This window comes from Rhodamnia argentea, chromosome 4, assembly GCF_020921035.1.
Source record: "Rhodamnia argentea isolate NSW1041297 chromosome 4, ASM2092103v1, whole genome shotgun sequence".
NCBI lineage: Eukaryota > Viridiplantae > Streptophyta > Magnoliopsida > Myrtales > Myrtaceae > Rhodamnia > Rhodamnia argentea.
In genome coordinates, this window is record NC_063153.1 from 28201360 (window position 1) to 28220824 (window position 19465).

At 37.4% G+C, this 19465-nt stretch overlaps 1 protein-coding gene across 1 annotated transcript; it reads left to right on the forward strand.

Annotated features, from left to right (window-relative positions):
* The first annotated feature begins 10005 nt into the window (after window positions 1–10005).
* On the forward strand, window positions 10006–14231 carry LOC115731516 (disease resistance protein RPV1-like). The gene is made up of 5 exons (XM_030662184.2): window positions 10006–10572; window positions 11317–11381; window positions 11474–12548; window positions 12685–12819; window positions 13143–14231. Exons 1-5 carry the CDS (start codon window positions 10006–10008, stop codon window positions 14229–14231), a joined length of 2931 nt encoding a protein of 976 aa, XP_030518044.2.
* The last annotated feature ends 5234 nt before the right edge of the window (window positions 14232–19465 follow it).

The window sequence follows — 19465 nt, forward strand, 5'->3', positions numbered from 1 at the left end:
GAGCTGGTAAGTTGTCAAGTGTCGGGTGCCAATTTTGTCAAGGTTCAACGTCCAAAAACATTCATGCTGATTATCTTTCCTTTAGTTTGACAAATTTGGTATCTCATAGAAATGTCTTAGTATTTCAATTGTTTCACATTCTGGAGTCCTGGAATCTGAGTTACTTATTGAAGCCTTGCAACTATAGCTCCCATAATTTCTTTAAAAGTATCATGTCCGGCGAATTTTCAAGTTTCCTGAAATGTCCAAGAACTCTGCAGATTTCAATCTTCCAGCCCCCGAATCTCAGTCATTTATTGAATCCGTTGTTCCATACCCGGTTTTACGTATAGGAATGCAAATTATGAGCCCCTGTTCATTGTTTTAATCATGCTTTGGCATGGATTCAAGAAAATTCTGGAAGAAAAACGAAAAGTTAAAACCGTAGTTAAAATCGTCTGAGCTCTTGTCACTCCTATTTCTTAGATTATATTATGTTCTCAACAATTCTGTTTCGCTTAGTCTTCATTTTTTGCCTCAAAAGATCCAAAATGTCTATCCGCTTTAGAAGTGAGAAGTTTTCAATCTTTCTTTATACGTAGTGACTTGTGATTGTTTGCTAATGTAAATATCTATTCCAGCTCTTGCGGTTTCAATGTCAATGATGTTGGGGATGGACAGAGGCACGATTTTTGGATGCCTCTTGAGAATGTCAGGTCGTGGAGGCTGCATATTGCAATAACAATACTACATTCCGATTTAAGGGAGGTAATTCTCTTTTGTATCTTGACTTGGCTGAAATCGGATATTTGGGGGGTGTGGGAGTTCAATCTTACGATTTCCTTTAATTGGGCAGTGTAGACGTAGCTACATTAAGGTCAAAAGCGGTCCTCCAGCATAGTTTTTAGGTCGATTCAGCAAGTCAAAGTGATTACAATTTCAGAGAGTATGGATTGGGCAGTGTAGATGTAGCTCCATTAACCTCAAATGAGTTACTTCTTATATCCCAAAAGGTCAGCATAGTTTTTAGGTTGTCCACTAAAATTTTGGTAACTAATGATGCATGCGTGGGATAAGTGATTCGGAGACAGGGGATTTTTCGAGTTGTGTATGGACTGGCGTATGATGGGTGTAAACGTATTTCGTATATTTCACTAATGAGGAGTTTTTACATTAAATAAGACCCAAGGAACCTAAAGACCAATTTACCCTTTATACCTCTAACGCTCCCCCTCCGGCTAGAGCAAATATATTGATCATGCCCCGCTTGTTACAAATATATTCTATCCTCCCACTACCCAAAGATTTAGTAAAAATGTCTGCAAGTTGTTCACTAATTCTAATATGACTGGGAAGAATCATCCCACTTTGCGGCTTCTCTCGAATGAAATGACAATCAACCTCAATATGTTTTGTTCTCTCATGAAACACGGGGTTGGAGGCTATATGCACCGCAGCCTTATTATCACATCATAGAGGCATAGGGACCGAAGTTATAAAGCCTAAGTCAATAGTTGTTGAATCCACACCAATTCACATGTCATTTGTGCCATAGCTCTATATTCTGATTCAAGACCGGAGCGGGCCACAACATTCTCCTTCTTACTCTTCCATGACACCAGATTTCCTCCAACCAAAGTACAATAGCCAATAGTTGACCTCCTATCATCTGGAGACCCCGCCCAATCAGCATTAGAAAGCCCTTCAACTCTGATATGACCATGGTTCTTGTAAACAATTCCTTTTCCTAGAGTCTTCTTCAAGTACCTCAAAATTCGAATCACTGCATTCCGGTGAGATGTACGAGGGGAAGATAGAAACTAACTTACCACACTAACTGGAAAAGCAATGTCTGGACGAGTAAGCGAGAGATAATTCAGTTTGTCTACTAATCTTCTATATCTCTCGGGATCATAAAAAGTTCTCCTCCCTCAAAGAACCGGTTTAACTCCTTGTTCCATGGGTGAGTCGAGGCTTTGATCCTAGCATACCTGTCTCGGTGAGTAAATCCGTGACATATTTTTGCTGTGACAAAACAATACCTTTCTGTTACTGCGTTGTTTCAATTCCTAAGAAATACTTCAATTTTCCTAAGTCCTTCGTTTGAAACCGCTTCTGAAGATAAATCTTTAGTTCAGCTATGCCAACCAAGTCATCTCCTATGATGATAACGTCATCCACGTATACAATCAAGAATAATTTGCCTTTCCCCGATTGTCTATAAAAGAAAGAGTGATCATTATCACATCGAGACAGTCCAAAAGAAAGTACAGCTTCAGAAAATCTTCCAAACCACGCCCGTGGAGATTGTTTCAAACAATACAAAGATTTTTTTTTAATTTACATCAGTTTGGCGACGAATTTTGGTCAATTTTTCGTGGCAAAATCCGTGGTTAAATCCTTGTTTTTTTTTGTAGTGAAGCGAGTTGAAATGAAAAAATATGTATGAAGGAAGCTGGAAGAGCAAATTCGATACATATGATATAAATGAAGGATGTTGGAAGAGCAAATTTGGTATGCAATGTATTTTATGTCGCCTTGATTGGAATCAAGATGAGGTCTATGACTTATGTAATAAGATCGAACATGATAGTCCCATAATCATGTATGCTCGATGGAAGCCGAATGCGAGTGCTTAATTGGACGTCGTAGAGAGCGAGCTAATATAATACTCGGGCTAAACTTATGTATATGAGAAGCTGGTGACTATGTTTAGGCTAAAATCCGTACAGTGGATATGTTTGATGAATGACATGCGCTTTTATCGTAAGAGAAATCCGATATAGCATGTAATTTATACTACATGTACTTTATTCGACGAATAATGGAGATGAGTATAATTATCCATGTTTACTCATCATGTGAGTCCTTGAGGTAATTTATGAATTGATTACCTCATTTTGTACCCTATGTTACTTCTAACTATGTTCTCAAAGTAACGGATCAATGTTACTACTTCAGCATATTACTGGTGGTCATGAAATTAATATGGCTTTATGGGATGTGTCTAGGAAAGTAGTTGTTTTGAAATGGAGAGAGACGTGTGTGCAAATGAAGACTATTGTTGCTTTACACCTAGCACATATATTTATTGGTCCACCAATTATATCGCATATTGTGGGTATAGATATAATTGTAAATACATGGCAATCTAAGAATAGTTAAGTATATAGCCTTTAAGGGCTAGGTATACTTGGACAAATGTAACAAAAAATGTCTGGGCTAATATGAGACATTATTTATTTTTCGATTGTAGCCGTTATGTATCACTAACAAGTTCATAATCTAAGCTCTCAAGTGCATGTGTACTCACTAGTCATACGACTTATGTCGGTATGGATTGTTTCTAAAGTAGTCGATGTTGAATACCTTACATTCTTGATAGAGCATTATCAAGCCCATCATATTTGAGTGGGAAATGTTAAATTTAAGTCCATGACGGGGTGGATGTGTTGATGAAAAGGTCCATTTGTGAGGCACTATTTGAGAGACGTCCCACGAAAAGGTGTGTTTGAAAGACACTATCTTCATGTCTATAAGGAAGCTAAAAGAAAACTTCCAAGAAGACAATGAAAGATAACAACGTTTACTAAAGAAAGTACTCCTCTACTCTCCTTTCTCTCTCCATAAAATAAATACACACAAAAAAAGGAAAACATCCATCGTTACTTCGAGAAAATGATCGGCATTTACGCTGTGGAGCATGAATATTTTTCGCTTGTGATTATATTTGGACCATTAAGGGGTTGTAGATTTGCTTCATGCTAGTGAATCAACGTACATTCCTAGGTAGTTCCGTAGTTGCACATTGAAGAGGTTAGTTGAATTTCTTGATGAACATATCAACAGTGCCAAAATAGTCGAAAAAAATTCAAAAAAAAAAAAAAAGAAGAGAAGAAAAAAAAAAGGAGAGTGAAAAGATGTGGTCCAAGGCGGCGTTTGCAAAAGATCACCCCTTTCGAATTGGCATTTGGAGGTGGGGTCATATTCATCAAATGCTAGAATTCAACGAGAGAGAACATAGGGGAGTAAATGATGCAAGAAATTGGCGAACCTTTCATGTGGCTACTATTTACGAAAGAGAGCTGCTACCCTAATAGTTTAATAGTACTATTATTATTTCTGACCCCATAATTTTCCAATTAATGAACACTTTATGCAAAACACTCGATGATGGTATGTGGATCTATAGTCAGAAATAATAGACGATCTTGTTTGAATGTTAGGAAATCATTTCCCTTTACGAAATTATGTAAAACTTGTCCATTCTCTTCGCTACAAAGTTGACAATGGTTGCAATAAAACCTTACCAAATACTAGAATAGATGATCATGAGTTTTAGTCTTACTAGGGTGCGAGGCTTTAATCTCTAGCCAAATTCAACCTCGCGTGTGAGGGGAATATTAGAATATCTAAATGCTAAACCGCATCTTCCGACAATGTTTACCTCAAATTTGACATAATATCAGAGTGTGAGATTCAAAGTCAAAATTTTCCTAAACCGCTTATTTGGAACTTTTCTTGGATACTCTCGACCTACGTTAGTCAAATTTGTGTGAGCTGTTCGATCACATGGACAAAGGGTTGCTTGGTCGCAATCGTTGTTTGGACAGCTGCCCATCCTTTGCCAAAGCTCTCTTTGATTCATGAGTATTTCCTTCTCAAAATATCATGATAGAAACTTATCTAATTTTCCGGTCTGTCTTTTCAAAATAGAACCGTCAAATTGGACCGAGTTTATCTACGAACAGCTAAACGCGGCTGTAATGCTCTGGCACATTGCAACGTATATAACCACCCTAGCGACCCCATCCCTAGTAGGAGTTAACGATCCATCTAATCTAAATAGGAATTCAGTTGATAGGTACCCACCTTCTATGCAATCTTCATAAAACAGTAATCCTGTTAGTCCTTGCGTATCTTTGTACTTTGGAATTTCAGTGATGGAGGAGTCTTGTGGGTGCAAAGTTCCAGCAGCAATTCTGGCCTTGGGCACAGCTAACCCTTCAAACTGTATCAATCAGGAAGACTATCCTGACTTTTTGTTTCGCGTCACCAACACTCAGCATTTGACAAATGTGAAGGAGAAGTTCGTCCGCATTTGTAAGCCCACATGCCTGTTTTAGATCATCCACAAAACCAACATTCTCTTGTACTTTTCAAGTACAAGAATGCGTTGTTGCATTCTGTTTTTCAATTCCATAAATAGTTTCAACAGGCATGTGACACTGTTGGTAAAGAGATGGGGGGATGGGGATGTTAGTATCATTGCTGCGGGGTTTGACATCCGCGCTTTGCGAAAAGGGAGAGCAAAAGTAGAAGAAAGGAGAGCTAGATATAGGACAAACAAAAAAAAAAAAATTCATAAATAGCACTTGATAGGTGTGAGGTCCTTGAGATTATTTTCTTTAACCACTCTATAGTTCTCCGTCATTCTTGAAATATCTTCCAAGGGTCGGCCAGGGGCCCTCGTCAGCCTTCAATCAAGAAAAAACAAGAGTAAAGAAAATAAAAGGAAAAAAGAAAAAGAAAAAACCCATAAAATATTCAAAATTTTTTAAAAAAAAATACCCACGTCAACGCCGTTTATGCTAGTTAGGACGACCAACATCCCTGCCATCGATTTTGGGCCAAAATAGGCTAGATGAATTCAATTGGCACAAATGCAAAATGTTTAGGATTAAACTGGCACAATCAAAAGGCTAAGTAATGAATTGGCACCAATGTAATAGATTTATGACTTTTTTCGCACTTTTCCCGTACAATATGCAGTCTTTGCCCTCTGCTGTCACCTTTGATATTGTTCACTTAGCTTTGTCATTTGAAATCTTCTCCTATACTTCGATATCATGTTAAATGAACCGTTTTTCTTCAAAATTTAAAGTGCTAGGAAATATATGAACTCTATCTGGTTTTCAACGACGGTGATGGAAATGCTTTATCTATTAGTAGTGATTCTGTCGAATTGATATGGTTTTATCAAGATGCTTATTTAAAGGTGAGAAATCTTCGATGAAGAAGCGATATTTTTACTTGAACGAACAAATTCTCAAGCAAAATACAGCTTTATGCTCGTACAGCACCGCATCACTGAAACCCATGTCAAGATTTGACAATTGACATGATCCCAGAGCTCGGCATGGCAGCAGCCTTGAAGGCCATCGAAGAATGGGACCAATTGAAGTCGACGATCACCCTCCTTGTCTTCTGTTCCTCCTCCGGCGTAGACATGCCCGGCGCGGACTTAAAACTCCTCAAAATCTTCAATCTCTAACCTTCAGTCAACTAGGTCATGCTCTATCGCCTCGGGTGCTTGTCGTTTGTGCCGAGACGGCAATCATCACGTTTTGAGCTCCCTCCGAAGATGATCCAGTGTACTCATTGAGCAATGCGATCTTCGCTGATGGTGTGGTAGCAATGATCATCGGCACTGCTTTGCCGCACTCAACCACAGAGCAGCCAATCTTCCAAATCATCTCCGCCTCGCAGTCGGTTGTGCTGGTCTCTGACATTTCTAACGACGACTAGTGCAAATAATTAGGGAATTTGTTTACTGCAAGTTGAGGGCCCAGGTCCAACAAGAAGGCAAAGATCATTCTAAGCATGTGATTAATATTGTTCTCGGTCATTCAATTATTATTAGATAGAGAGAGAACTTCCCTACTACCGATAACTTTTTTGTTAGAAGATAGATGTGGAACCGCCACCAGTTGTATTTGCCTGAATGAATTGCGGAGGCTTCGCACCAAAAATTCTTGTGGGCACCCCAAACACGGGCCCCCCTTGATCTCGGCCATTGGATAATATAGACAACCCATGGGCCATGATTTAACGGTTGTGGTGGAGTGGGCTTATATGCAACGGATGTATGCAAGATTTGCTCATTCTTGAACTGGCATACTCCGAGGATAATGCCTAGAAGGAAACGACTAAGCACTTTCCTAAGTGTAGGTCAAGAAGGCAACGACTGAGGAAGTGCTTTTGGTCAATTGTATGAGATAAGTCAATTTCAATTGGGATTATTTTCTGATGGTGTTGGCATCTTGAAATGCCCGCACGAGAAGCCAAAAGTATCATTATAAAACTAGAGAGCATGTGCTATTGGCTCTGCCTTCCAGGCATAGGCGAAAAGCTTGCTTCCTTGAGATTGATGGCCCTGAGAAACTTTGTCATGAGATCCATGAGATAAATTATAAAAAGGTTGTGCTTGTTTTAATTTGCGGCGGTCTTTATACTTGTTCAGTAACTTGACAAAATGTAATCTCGAAAATTTTAATTTGTTCATTATGATTCCCGAATTTTTAGTAAATATTCAATTTATTCCCTAAACTATATGAAAATATCCAATGTTACTATTTCATAATTTCAAGTTTTGTTGATTTGATTTTCAATTTGGTAAGTTTGAACATTGAACCAAAAAAAAAAAAAATTACGCATGAATTATCCATGTAATTATATTGGCAAATTAGGATCTGCAATCTACGTTATCAAATTACGAAAATCTACGTAATCAAATAACATGGATAATCATTTTTTTTTCAAATAGAACAAATGAGACATATCAAGCGGATTATATCCAAATTTTGAGCAAGATTACTGGATTGGAAGACAAATCAGCAAATTCCTTGAATTAATGAAAGGATAAATTGAACATTTTCATATATACCAAAAGTTTAGAAACGACATTACACATAAGGCTAAATCAAGGGATCACATTGAATAAATTAAAACTTCAAATTCACTTTCTATGCACATTTTTCCTTCTTCTTTTTTTTAATAGTTAGTGGTCTTATCCTCATCCCCGACAGCCCTGGCACCTCCGCCTCCCTTGCTATGTGTTTTTTCTTCTTCTTTTTTTGCCGCCCTAATTGCGCTCCTTATATAAGTAAATTCACCCCATATTTTCACTAAAAAGGAAAAATTGCCCTCAATCATTTAATTGCAATTTAAAGTGGTAACTCTAAATTTATTTACTTTCCTTCTTTTCATTCCTTTTCTGTTTTTATTTAGAAACTATTTGTCATAATTAAGCATTTCACATGTTTTGTATTTGTTTAATATGGCTATCTCGTGTATACAATAGAAATTAATATTCTTTTTATTTTTAGATTTTACATCCAAGAAAACTAATTCTTTTTAAGGTTGTTGAGCAGATTTATGGGTTAATTGTCAAGTAGGATCTAGACAATCTTGTAAAACAATCTCATCTTCGTAAACTTTTGCTTTACTTGTGCATGTCACCGTCAAATCCTTTATCGTCTTGATATTTTTTGGAAAATACAACATGGATGATGCTAATTTTTGTTAATCCAAAATGATGTGATTTCACTGGCATTTTTTTAAATAGAAAATTTATTTTTTGAATGTTATGATGCTATTACATTTCCTCTTTTAAAGTTTCACATCGAAAAATATAGCCATGATTTTAATTAAAAGAACTTATTCATAGAGGTTTTTTTTCTTTTTTTTGGTTTGAACAGGTCATTAAACAGTTGATAAGAAAGAGCATGACAGTGATACACACAACAAATGTGAAAGTTTATAAACAAGTGATTGCGTTAAAAAGGTATCAATGCAAAGTTTTTTTTTTCTAGATTTTACTGTCAGTTAATCCTCCAATCTGTTAGACAAGGTTGAAAATAATTAATTAGGTTTCTTGAAAGTTCCTCTTTTCTTCGAAACTAATTTTTACATGAGTAAAATGTAACAATATATTGAAAATATAGCACCTTTAATATACATGGGATTCCCACAAGAAAAAAAGTACAACATACTTAAATCTTAATTATAGCAACTAGATCCTACATAGAAGTAGGAAAACTGAAAATAGAATGAAAGTGAATAAGTTTGGGCCAGCACTTTGAATTGCCATTGAAGATTGATGGCGATTTTGTCTTTTTGGTGAAAGTTTGGTGGAATTAGCCATATAATGGTTTGAAATAGCACTCGCCCCACACCCTCCTCCCCCTCTTTTTTTTGTTCCTCGTATTTTTTTAGAAGGATTGCTTCGTTATCCTTTTTATCATGGTTCTTTATTAGTAGTTTTTTGAAATATTGTTGGTAATACTTAAAGATATAGTAGATGTTGTTAATATTGATTAAAAAATACGGTGATTTGATTACACTAATTCCTGTTAAATAGTGTTGGTAATACTTGGCGAGATCACAGATGTTTTGTCACACCCATTTACTGATAAAAAAAGAAAGATTTTAATATTGCCGAATTAATGTTAATATTCTAACTTGGTATATCCTTGAGAGACAAAAAGTGCCACGGGGATTTACCAATTCCTTCAATAGTCGGATCTTGGCATTGAATATTAAAAAGCCCAGTATTTTTTCGCATTGGAACATGAAAGGAGTTTCAGAAGGAGTTCGAGAATTTTTTTATGAGAAGAAGAAGAAGCTCTCCACATTTTTCTTTTAATTAAGCTGGTGACAAATAATTAAGTTGAATTTTTTTTTTTACGACTACCCTTAATGAATGCATCCAAGGCACTTTTTAAGCATACAATAGGAAAATTGATTTGTTTTTCAAGTAAAGATTACAGATAAAGGAAACCACCCCGACATTAATAAATGTACAATTTATTTAATTTAGCTGACTAATACGTGCAGCAAGGGCACATTTTTCGTGTATTGGAATTTGATTTTGCTGCTCTTAGATGGATTTACGACAGAATAATATATATTTTTAGTCTAGATTTACGAGTGTCACGTGAAGACTTTGGAGCGGGTGAAATGGAAATGCTATGAAATGGTGCTAAGCACATGTTATGTTTTAATTTGAATCATGAAGACAGGAATATTCTCTTTGATGCCATCGGCATCTTGACAATTCCGCACCGAGAACCCAAAAGTAATAATACAAAAACTAGAGGGCATGTGCTTTGAGTTCCGCCTCCCTGAGATTTGTTTTAAATCTACTACTTGGCTAGTAACTTCCAGCTTCATAGAGCTTAAAACACTGCTTTTTCCGAACTGGTACGACTGTGGTGCTTCACTTTCTCTGCAACTGGTCGCGCTATGAAATCTGCTTTTGCCCAACTGGTACGACTGTGGTTCTTCATTTTCTCTGCAACTGGTCGCGCTATGAAAGCCATTGCGTCTATCTTCGGCATTGGAGAAGCTGGTTCTTCCCGGAACCAGAAACCAATGCAAATGCCTGAAGCAGTGGAAGGGTGTGACTATGAAGTGTTCTTGAGCTTCAGTGGACCGGATACGCGCACGGGCATCACCGATCATCTTTATTGTCGTCTCAAAGACGCAGGAGTCCGCACATACCTTGACAACAAAGAGCTTCGCATCGGTGAAGAGATCGGCCCAGAGCTTCTTGGAGCAATTGAGCAATCGAAGATCTCCATACCCATCTTCTCTGAAGGATATGCTTCCAGCAAATGGTGTCTTAATGAGCTAGCTCATATGGTGGGCTGTAGGAGGAAGGGACAAATAATCACGCCTCTTTTCTACCATGTCAAACCATCCGAGGTTCGATATCTAACCAGTGGTTATGGTGAGGCCTTGCTTGCGCACAAAGACAAGAAGCGGGTGGACAATGCGACCATCCGGAAGTGGAGAGCTGCTCTCAAAGAGGTTGGGGGGTTAAAGGGGTGGGACATAAAAAACGGGGATAGGTGCCGAATCTTCCATCCTTAAATTGCATGCCAAAATGGAAGTTCTCTTGCTTGCAGTTTCTTTTCAATTGCTTTGTGGACTACGGATCTTATTATTATTTTTTTGGTCAAATATCTTTCTCTCTAATCAATCCATTGAAATTGCACAAATGCGATTGTGTCATGTTGGCGCGATTGCAAGAGACAATGACACATTGAATGCTTTTCCTTTGTTGTCTTTATGGTACCAGAGAAATTTAAGTACAAATGCTTTTCTGTTGTACTTCCCAGTAGAAAGCCAGTATACGCACGAGGTTTGAAAAAAATTATGTCTTGTTTTACTTGGAAAATTTGAAGTTACGTTGGTTCCCTTTGTTCAAGTAATGTTACGACATTTTAATTTGACTTTTCCTCGTTCATCCACAAAAATATTTATGACCTAAGATTTGAAAACATTTATGCATAACTATATAATGAGAGGTGCATATCAATATTCGTCATATTGTACGCTAGAAATTAATGGAGAAACTTAATGGATCTCTCATTTATCGTTCAGAACACTTGAGACATATATGATGTGCTAATCGTGAAGCTAGTTTGTGAAAGAGAAGCTTGTGTAGACATCCGAAATACACATAAAAAATAAATATTGTACTTGATGATTGAGTAGCTGTGAACAAGGTTTGAGCATTTGCCTAGCATGTCCATGAATTTGTTCTTCCAGATTAACGCAATACATAAGTTGCACTTGCAGTTGCTCTTCTTCTTGCCTCCTGTGGTTTCCACAGCGTAATTGTTGTCAATTCCTGATGTCCAATATTTCAGCTTGCCGATTCTAACTTTCTTTATGTCTTGGCCTTTCTCATCGTTTTCATCGTTAGGCACGAAGGACAACTGGTTAAACATATCGTTACCAAGGTTTTAAGTGAGCTGAAAAAGGCTTATTTGGTGGTTACTGACTCCTTGGTTGGAGTTGACCACAGTGTGAAGGAAATTCTAGGGATGATAGGCACCAACATGGATGATGTAAAAATCGTGGGAATTCACGGCATGGGTGGCATCGGAAAAACGACTCTTGCCAAAGTAGTCTACAACAAGCTTTCCCGGGACTTTGCTCATTGCTGTTACCTTGACGATGTTAGAGACACTTCAAACTTGAAAGGAATTGTACATTTGCAGAACCGTCTAATTTCAAACCTTTCGGGACAGGCACATCCACCTGTCGATTGCGTCGACGAGGGAATAAGGATGATAGAAGAGAGATTTTCCAGTTTGGAAGCTCTTATTCTTCTTGATGATGTTGACGAAAACAGTCAATTAAGTGCACTCTTGGGGAGGTGTTGTTGCTTTGGTCCAGGAACCTTGATACTTATAACCACAAGAAATGAAATTGTTCTTCGTAAATTTGATGTAAAATTGATTTATCCAGTTGGTGAGATGGATTTGAAGAGATCGCTTCAGCTATTCAGCAAGCATGCTTTCAGAAGAGATCACCCCCCACTAGAAAAATTAGAGCAGTCTAGAGAAATTGTGAAGATAGCCCAAGGTCTTCCATTGGTTCTTGAGGTGATGGGTTCAGCTTTATCATTATGTGCACAAAGAGAAGATATATGGAATGAGTACCTGGAGAAGTGGAAAAAGGGTCGTATTGAAGCAATTCAAAGTAAATTGATGATAAGCTACGAAGCATTGGATCCTTGCCAAAAGCAAATATTTCTTGATATAGCTTATCTTTTCATCGGATATGATAAGAATACTGCTATGTACCTCTGGGAAGATTGTGAATTATTCCCAGCACACGGTCTTGAAGTTCTTCAAATGATGTCATTAATTAAAATTGAAAAAGACAATAAGCTTTGGATGCATGATCATCTCAAGGATCTTGGTAGGGAAATCGCCCAGAACAGCAGATTGTGGAACTACAAGGAGGCACTAGATGTAATACAGAGAAAGAAGGTAAGTACTGGGTCTTTGATCACTCAAATATAATTGAGGTCTGTTCTTGTGAAATTCTAACTTTGTCCCAAGATTCGTCTCTTAATAACTAACTGTATCCTTCCTTTTCATAAATTTGTCTTGTTTCGATATTCAGGGAAATGAAAAGGTCGAAGCCCTCTGTCTGGAGTTTGGGGATTGTCGGGAGTACCGTCTCCCTCTTGAAGGATTCACAACGCTACCAAATCTAAGGTTCCTTCGAGTGGACAGCGAATCCTTCAATTACGACTGGGTTGAAAGTTCCATTTCACAAGCCACCCTACTTTGGCATAACAAATGTTGGATTTTTTCACCGATGAACATATTGAAAAGAAAGAAACAACTCCTCCCAAATTTAAGATGGCTCATGTGGCATAATTTTCCGTGGCGAGCACTCAGGATGACTTACTTTTCAATGAACAGTTTAGTCATCCTTGATTTTTCCTCGAGTACAATCACACATGATTGGGACGGATGGAGACATGTCAAGGTACCTTTTTTTCTAGAATAATCTTCTTGCTGTTGTCGTTCTCTTTTTGTAAAATTTATCCACATGCTACCATATTGGTGTTGCAGAGAGCATGTAAATTGAAAGTTCTTAATCTTTCAAGTTGCACCCGCTTGACGAAGACTCCTGATCTGTCTGAATTACCCACACTAGAGAGATTGATTCTTGATGAATGTCAAGAATTGGCTGAAATTGACTCGTCAATCGGTGAATTGAAGAACTTGGTTTTCTTGAGCTTAATAGGTTGCCAGGAACTCCGGCATCTGCCTGAAGAGCTAGGCGGCTTGCCAAGTCTAACAGTACTTCTCCTTGATAGAACTTGTATCAGAGAAATATCGGGTACAATCAACCTTCCAACTTCTTTGTCGAAGCTTTCTTTAGCGATGACATCCATAAGGCACTTGCCCGACTCCATTGGCGCGTTGACAAGTCTCAACCACTTGTCTTTGTCACGATGCTCTTGGATAAATAGACTTCCACGCTCCATTGGACAACTACACTCGTTGACTGAGCTCGATCTATCCTATTCAACTATCTCCGGGTTGCCCGATTCTATGGAAAGTCTGGAGAACCTACAAGTGCTGAGAATATTTCCAACCAATGATTCAATAAGAATATCTGCCGTGCCCAAACTTCCAGTAAGCTTGACTTCTCTGGCAATCTCGTTGAAATCCCTGGTAGCTATTCCTGATCTTTCGAACCTGATCAACTTAAAACAGCTGGTGTTGTTAATGGAAGGGCCATGTGAGTTGGAGCAGGTTCCCTTGCCTTGGCGGCTTGGGAGGTTATCCAAATTGCAACTCTTGGCATTATCGATCCCACACATGACCAACCTGTCTCGTGAGCTAGGTGCCCTTTCTCACTTGAAGTTCCTTTACCTCCAAGATTGCAGAAGTCTCCAATGCATTCCACAAATCTCCTCGACTGTCTCCAAGCTTCATATCTTGGGTTGCTGGTCACTGACCGCACTTGATATTTCGAATTTGAAGAACCTATCTGAGCTTTATATTGTAGGTACACCGGTAGAGGATCTTTCCGGGCGTGAACAGCTAGACAATCTGCTAGAGTGCAAGATAGAAAAGAATGACAATTATTCCGTTCAGTATACACTGCGGCGGAATTTGATTGAAATGGTATTTCATGAAGAATTTGCTTAAGACGGTATTTGATCGCCACAGCTGCTCAGATTATTCCGTGCTGGAACTCTTGATTCGCCTCTGTCAGGCTACATAGTTCTGTGCGAGTTAGGACCACGAGGATATATTTGAAGAATGGGCCTGCAATGTCGCTGGAATTATCTGCAAATTCGAAGGTGTAATAGAACGAGGATTTTATGTCGCCGCATTATTGAATCCTTGGAAGCTTCTTCAGCGGAAATTGCAATTGCTGTTGATATAGAATTTTCGTTGCTACTTTTGTCTGGAAAAAAACAATTCTAAGAGGACTTTCTTTGTTGTTGTAGTTAAATGAGATGATGTTACAGAGTGTGAAAGGGACAACCAGGCAATATTTGAAGTCGTGCATATCAGGTACAGAAGCTTAGACGGAGTTGTCTCCTTTTTTTTTTTTTTTTTTTTTTTTTGTGTAATAGTTATGTTGGAAGTCCTAAAAGTTGTCACGAAAGTGCAGTTAAATCCTAAAACTTATAAAATGCAATCAAATCTTAAAAATTTTCAAACTTGTGCCATCAAGTCCTTCCATTAGCTTCGTACAATTTGATTAACCAAAAATGCTGACGTGATTTTATTTTCTCTATGTTACGTAACATGGCTAAAACAACATCACTTTGGTCAAAACATGATTTTCTAATGCAAACTTTATTTAAGTCATATTTGTCGCGACCTAAAAATTAATTTAGGTTAATGGATTATTAGGTTAATTAGATGAATTAACTAACCTAATACGGACTCTCCCAAGCCCTACCAATTCGCAACTTAGGTTTAATTTTTAATTTAGGAGCCGCCACTAATCTTTTTTGGTAGGTAGATTAGATACCTAAATAAAGTACGGGAGAATACTTTATTTTTTGCCAATCGGAGATTTAGGGTTCGGGGACTTGATTATGTTAATTTTTAATTAACACCCTTTCGGTACCAAATTTCATGAAAATGCCTTTTCCCGATTGATGATTTGTGATTTTGATTTCCATTTTTTTTATTTTCGGATTTTTTCATTTTTTTTATTTTTTTGGATTTTCCATTTTTTTTTATTTTTTCGAATTTTTGAATTGAACCGGATGAATTTGAACAAAATTAAACAAAAATGCCTATAATATACCTTTAAATCTGATTTTCCGATAAATCTTCCCATTCCCGAAGATCCGGGCTATAGCAAGATTTTATTCGCTACATTCTCGGGGATTCGAGCTAGTATGCGGATAGTGGTATAAGATATCAACGTCCCTTCTCGCAAAAGGGCGGAATACGAAATCTTATACTAAATTGCCGTCCCACCCCATAAGATCATGGTTAGGGCTTGCAATTTAATATTCCGAAGGGGCAGGCACAAGGGAGCATATATTATAAGCAATTTTGTTTTAAAATGTTCAAATATTTATTGAATTTTCGGAAATCCTTAGAGGATTCCGGAATTTTCAAGGAGATAAGCTCCTATCCACAAAGGATTGATATCTTTTAATTCAAGAAAAGTTATCTCTCGAGATCTGAAATTTTTTAGATAATTCCTCGAATTTTAAAGATATATTCAGAATTCCCAACCGAGATACGGATCTTATCCAATATGCTTAGGATTCGGAAATTTTAAATAGAGCAACCAAAGATGTCAAATATTCTAGAGATAGGCATAATATCCACAAGATTTGCTCAAGATTCTAATTTTCCAATTTAAGCAAAAATCCTTATGGATAATGTCAAGTAGTCCGGACAAATTCAAACAAGATAACTTTGATATCTAAGAGTAGAATTTTACCTTATCTTGCGAATTGGAATTTCCTAATTCAAACCTTGCTCGAAAATTGCGCACCAAGCTCGGATGATTGGCTTGATCTAGAGAATTCCGCACGCGTTAAGGACTTCGGCAAAGGCGATTTTGTTGCTTCAACAAGGCTCAATTTGCATCAATAATTTGAGCACCAATTGGCTGAAAAACTAAAAAGGAAATCTTCCACAAAACAATAGGTAGATCACCGTAAATCCTGCAGAAGAAAAACTGCACTGTTTAATAAGCAAAATCGTCCAAAAACAGGGTTGTTTTGGATTCCAAACAGCAGCAAAATGCCTCTGGACAGCAGTTAAATCGACAACAATCAGTAGCAAAAATAAACACCAAACTGCAGCTCGAACAACAGCAAACAGCAGCCTGAACAGCTCCAAACAGCAGCTCGATCGGCGCCAAACATCGGCGAAATCAGCCTCCAGAGTAGCAGCAACTCAGGGACCAAACAGCACGTGAAACAATACCAAACAGCGATGGATCAGGGGGTGGAACAGCTGCAAAACCGGATCGAATTGGCCAACAAAAACTTGGACGAACAGCAAAGCAAACTCGGACCGAGCAGCGACAGAACGTGAGCTTGAATCGGCAGGGCTGAGCTAGAATGTGAGACGGCGGCGGCTGAAGCAAGGACTCTTCAGTGTGGGTTTGATTTAATCTGTGGAAAAAAGAACGAGAAAAGGACGAGAACCAAACGCAACAGCTGGGAGAGAAATAAGAAGCATAAATTCTGGAATTTCCTTCACTAATCATGCTCCTCTGTTGCCACGCACTTGTCTTATTTCCTCTTCATGTTTTGGTTCTCTTTTGCCGTGTCTGATGTTGTCCATGGATGGCCTGAGAACCTGCAAAAAAGGAAAAAAACGTGGAAAGAAATCTTGCTTCTCACCCTCTCCAACAGCTTCTCTCGTTTTCTATCTTTTTGGTGTCTTTTTGGTGTCGACCTCCTAGTGAAGCTCTCTGGCCATGTATCAATTGGCCCCCTATTCTGCCGTGTATGTAAAATTATGTGGCCTCCCCTCTTTCATGTGACCTAGCCATGTTTATATAGAGAAACCCTAGGTCAAAATCTGATAATGCGGGCTTAAGTTTTGGCCTTATTTTGATTAGTAAACTTTAATTAAAAGGCCTTTTTCGAAATCAAAATTTAGTGGACTGAAAATTAGACCCTAAGGCCTTGTGATTTTCGACACTTGCTCCCTTATGATGGCCGAATTATGGAATATGGGCACCAGTCTTCCGCATGTCAATCCGAATCCAAATCCTATCATCGGCGCGAAATAACACAAATGCAATGCATGCTTAAGTTATATAGCAATACATGAAAACTAATTTTTTTGTGAGAATCAAGGCTAATTCTCATTTTTGTGAAAATAATTTAAAAAAAAATCAAAATTTAGGTGTCAACAATATTAGAAAAATAAGCAAAATTCTGAAAAAATATAATGCCTACCATGGATTATATTCTTTGTAGGACACATCTTCAATTGGGAGTGTAATCGACGAGCGAAGTCACCACACGTCGGTAGATGCAAGAGCTGGAATAGAGCATATCTTCATTGAGCAGCCAAAATTGAGAGGCGTGGGATAATGCAGTTTAGTTTGCCGCAATTCAAGTGGTGTTTCTACATGATTATATAAAGCTTGTATAACACAGATATTTCAACTTTCTTACGTGTTTTATCTGCGCTTTCTAATCTGGCTCAATGTATTCACATTCTTATTTAGTGTAAGGTATGATTTACAGGGTATTTGGTCACAGAATTTGGAAGAAAGTTGCACTTGTCATATGCGAGTTGGATGCTCCATCTCGAAGGGAAGTGTAGAAAGAATTTGTTTCGATCTGGATCTAGAATATTCATTTTTTAGCAATTCATATTACAATGGTTTTGTTATAATCTTCATTCAATTAAAGGTTTTGTTTTGTTAATATATATTTTCATAAGACCAATTATTTGAGCTAAATGTTTGTCTTCTATTTTGTTTATAATGATCGGTCATCGCGTAAATTTTGAGTAGGGATTTGAGATCTCGCAAATCCCGTCATGCATCCCTCGTCCACTCCACTTTTACGTTGTTCCTGTTTGCACGCGTGTGCCGAGACTAGCTCTCCACAATTTTGATGAAGTCGGGAGAGTTGACGTTTGACTGAGCAGGGGAGTCTAACCTTGCCAGGACAGATGATGGATTATAGAGAGTTGACTTTGGAAATTGGAATGCCGATCCGAACTTATAAGGATAATTAGGGCATGTTTTTTACTGCAAATTGAGGGCCAAAGTCGCAAGAAGGCTATTCTAAGCATGAGATTGATACTGTTCTCAGTCATTCAATTATTACTAAACAGAGAGAGAACTGTCTAATTACCGATAATTTCTGAGTTTAAACATAGAGGTAGGACCGTCACCGCCACCAGTTGCATTTGATTTATGCACCTTGAACATGAGCCCACTTGATCTCGATCATGAGATAATAAAATGCAAAGTTATTTAAATAGTAGGCCTTATATTCTAACCAACGTTTAGATAATAATGCATTTAAAATAGTGGATGACAATACGGAGTATATTTAGATATGGATAGACAAAGTTAGTATGCAAATTAATGTAGCATACTCTTATTGTATGTTAAATCGGACTTACTTATTTTAACTCCGCACTTACTATGTGTCATATTGCTTACTATTCCACTCATTTTAATGGTCGCTTCTCTAGCGTTCGGAAAAGACAAACAGTCAATTTCACGGTGGTCACTAAGTTCTATTAGAATTTGTAATCATGTCACTGTACTTCCATTTCAATCGCCAAATACGTTAAAATTAACTTGTTTCCCAGTGAATTGGAAATGATGGTTAATTAGAAACCTAATAAAATAGATAATAATTCACTTGTTATTCGAAAAAAAATTTCCTAAAAATGATTGCTTATGTTGTCAACGACAATGAAAGAACAAAAATATTTTTATCATCCATGAAAATGTTTAGACATATATTATTGTCGACACTAAAAATATTTTCGATTGACTAATTAGTTCAAGCGATTTCAGCTATCATTTTTTAGAAAATATTTTTTAAATAGTTCATTTTTTGCGAAACAAATGGAGGCTTACTTATTGAACTATTGGGAAATATTTTCAAAAAAAGTCGCTCATATCGTTTGAAATAATTAGCCAATGAAAAAATTTATTAGTGGCGACAATTAATATCTTAATATTTTAGTGACCGATGAAAGGAATTTTGTTCATTTATTTTTGCAAGCTATATAAACAATGATTATTTGAAAAATATTTTTTGAATAATTTATTTTCCGCCAAACAAATCTAATGTAATATAGGCAAAAATTCAAACAAATAACAAGTATTTCTTTTTCACTTCGCAACATATATGTATATCCCTGGGATATAAATATTCATTTATACATAAAAAAATATGTTATTTGATAAT

What these genes read in the sequence shown, in the direction of transcription:
- LOC115731516 (XM_030662184.2), top strand. Translation starts at nt 10,006, where the DNA reads ATGAAATCTGCTTTTGCCCAACTGGTACGACTGTGGTTCTTCATTTTC. An exon ending in ATGTAATACAGAGAAAGAAG is followed by an intron (nt 12,549 to 12,684) that starts GTAAGTACTGGG and finishes TTCGATATTCAG; the next exon opens with GGAAATGAAAAGGTCGAAGC. An exon ending in AATCCTTCAATTACGACTGG is followed by an intron (nt 12,820 to 13,142) that starts GTTGAAAGTTCC and finishes TTGGTGTTGCAG; the next exon opens with AGAGCATGTAAATTGAAAGT.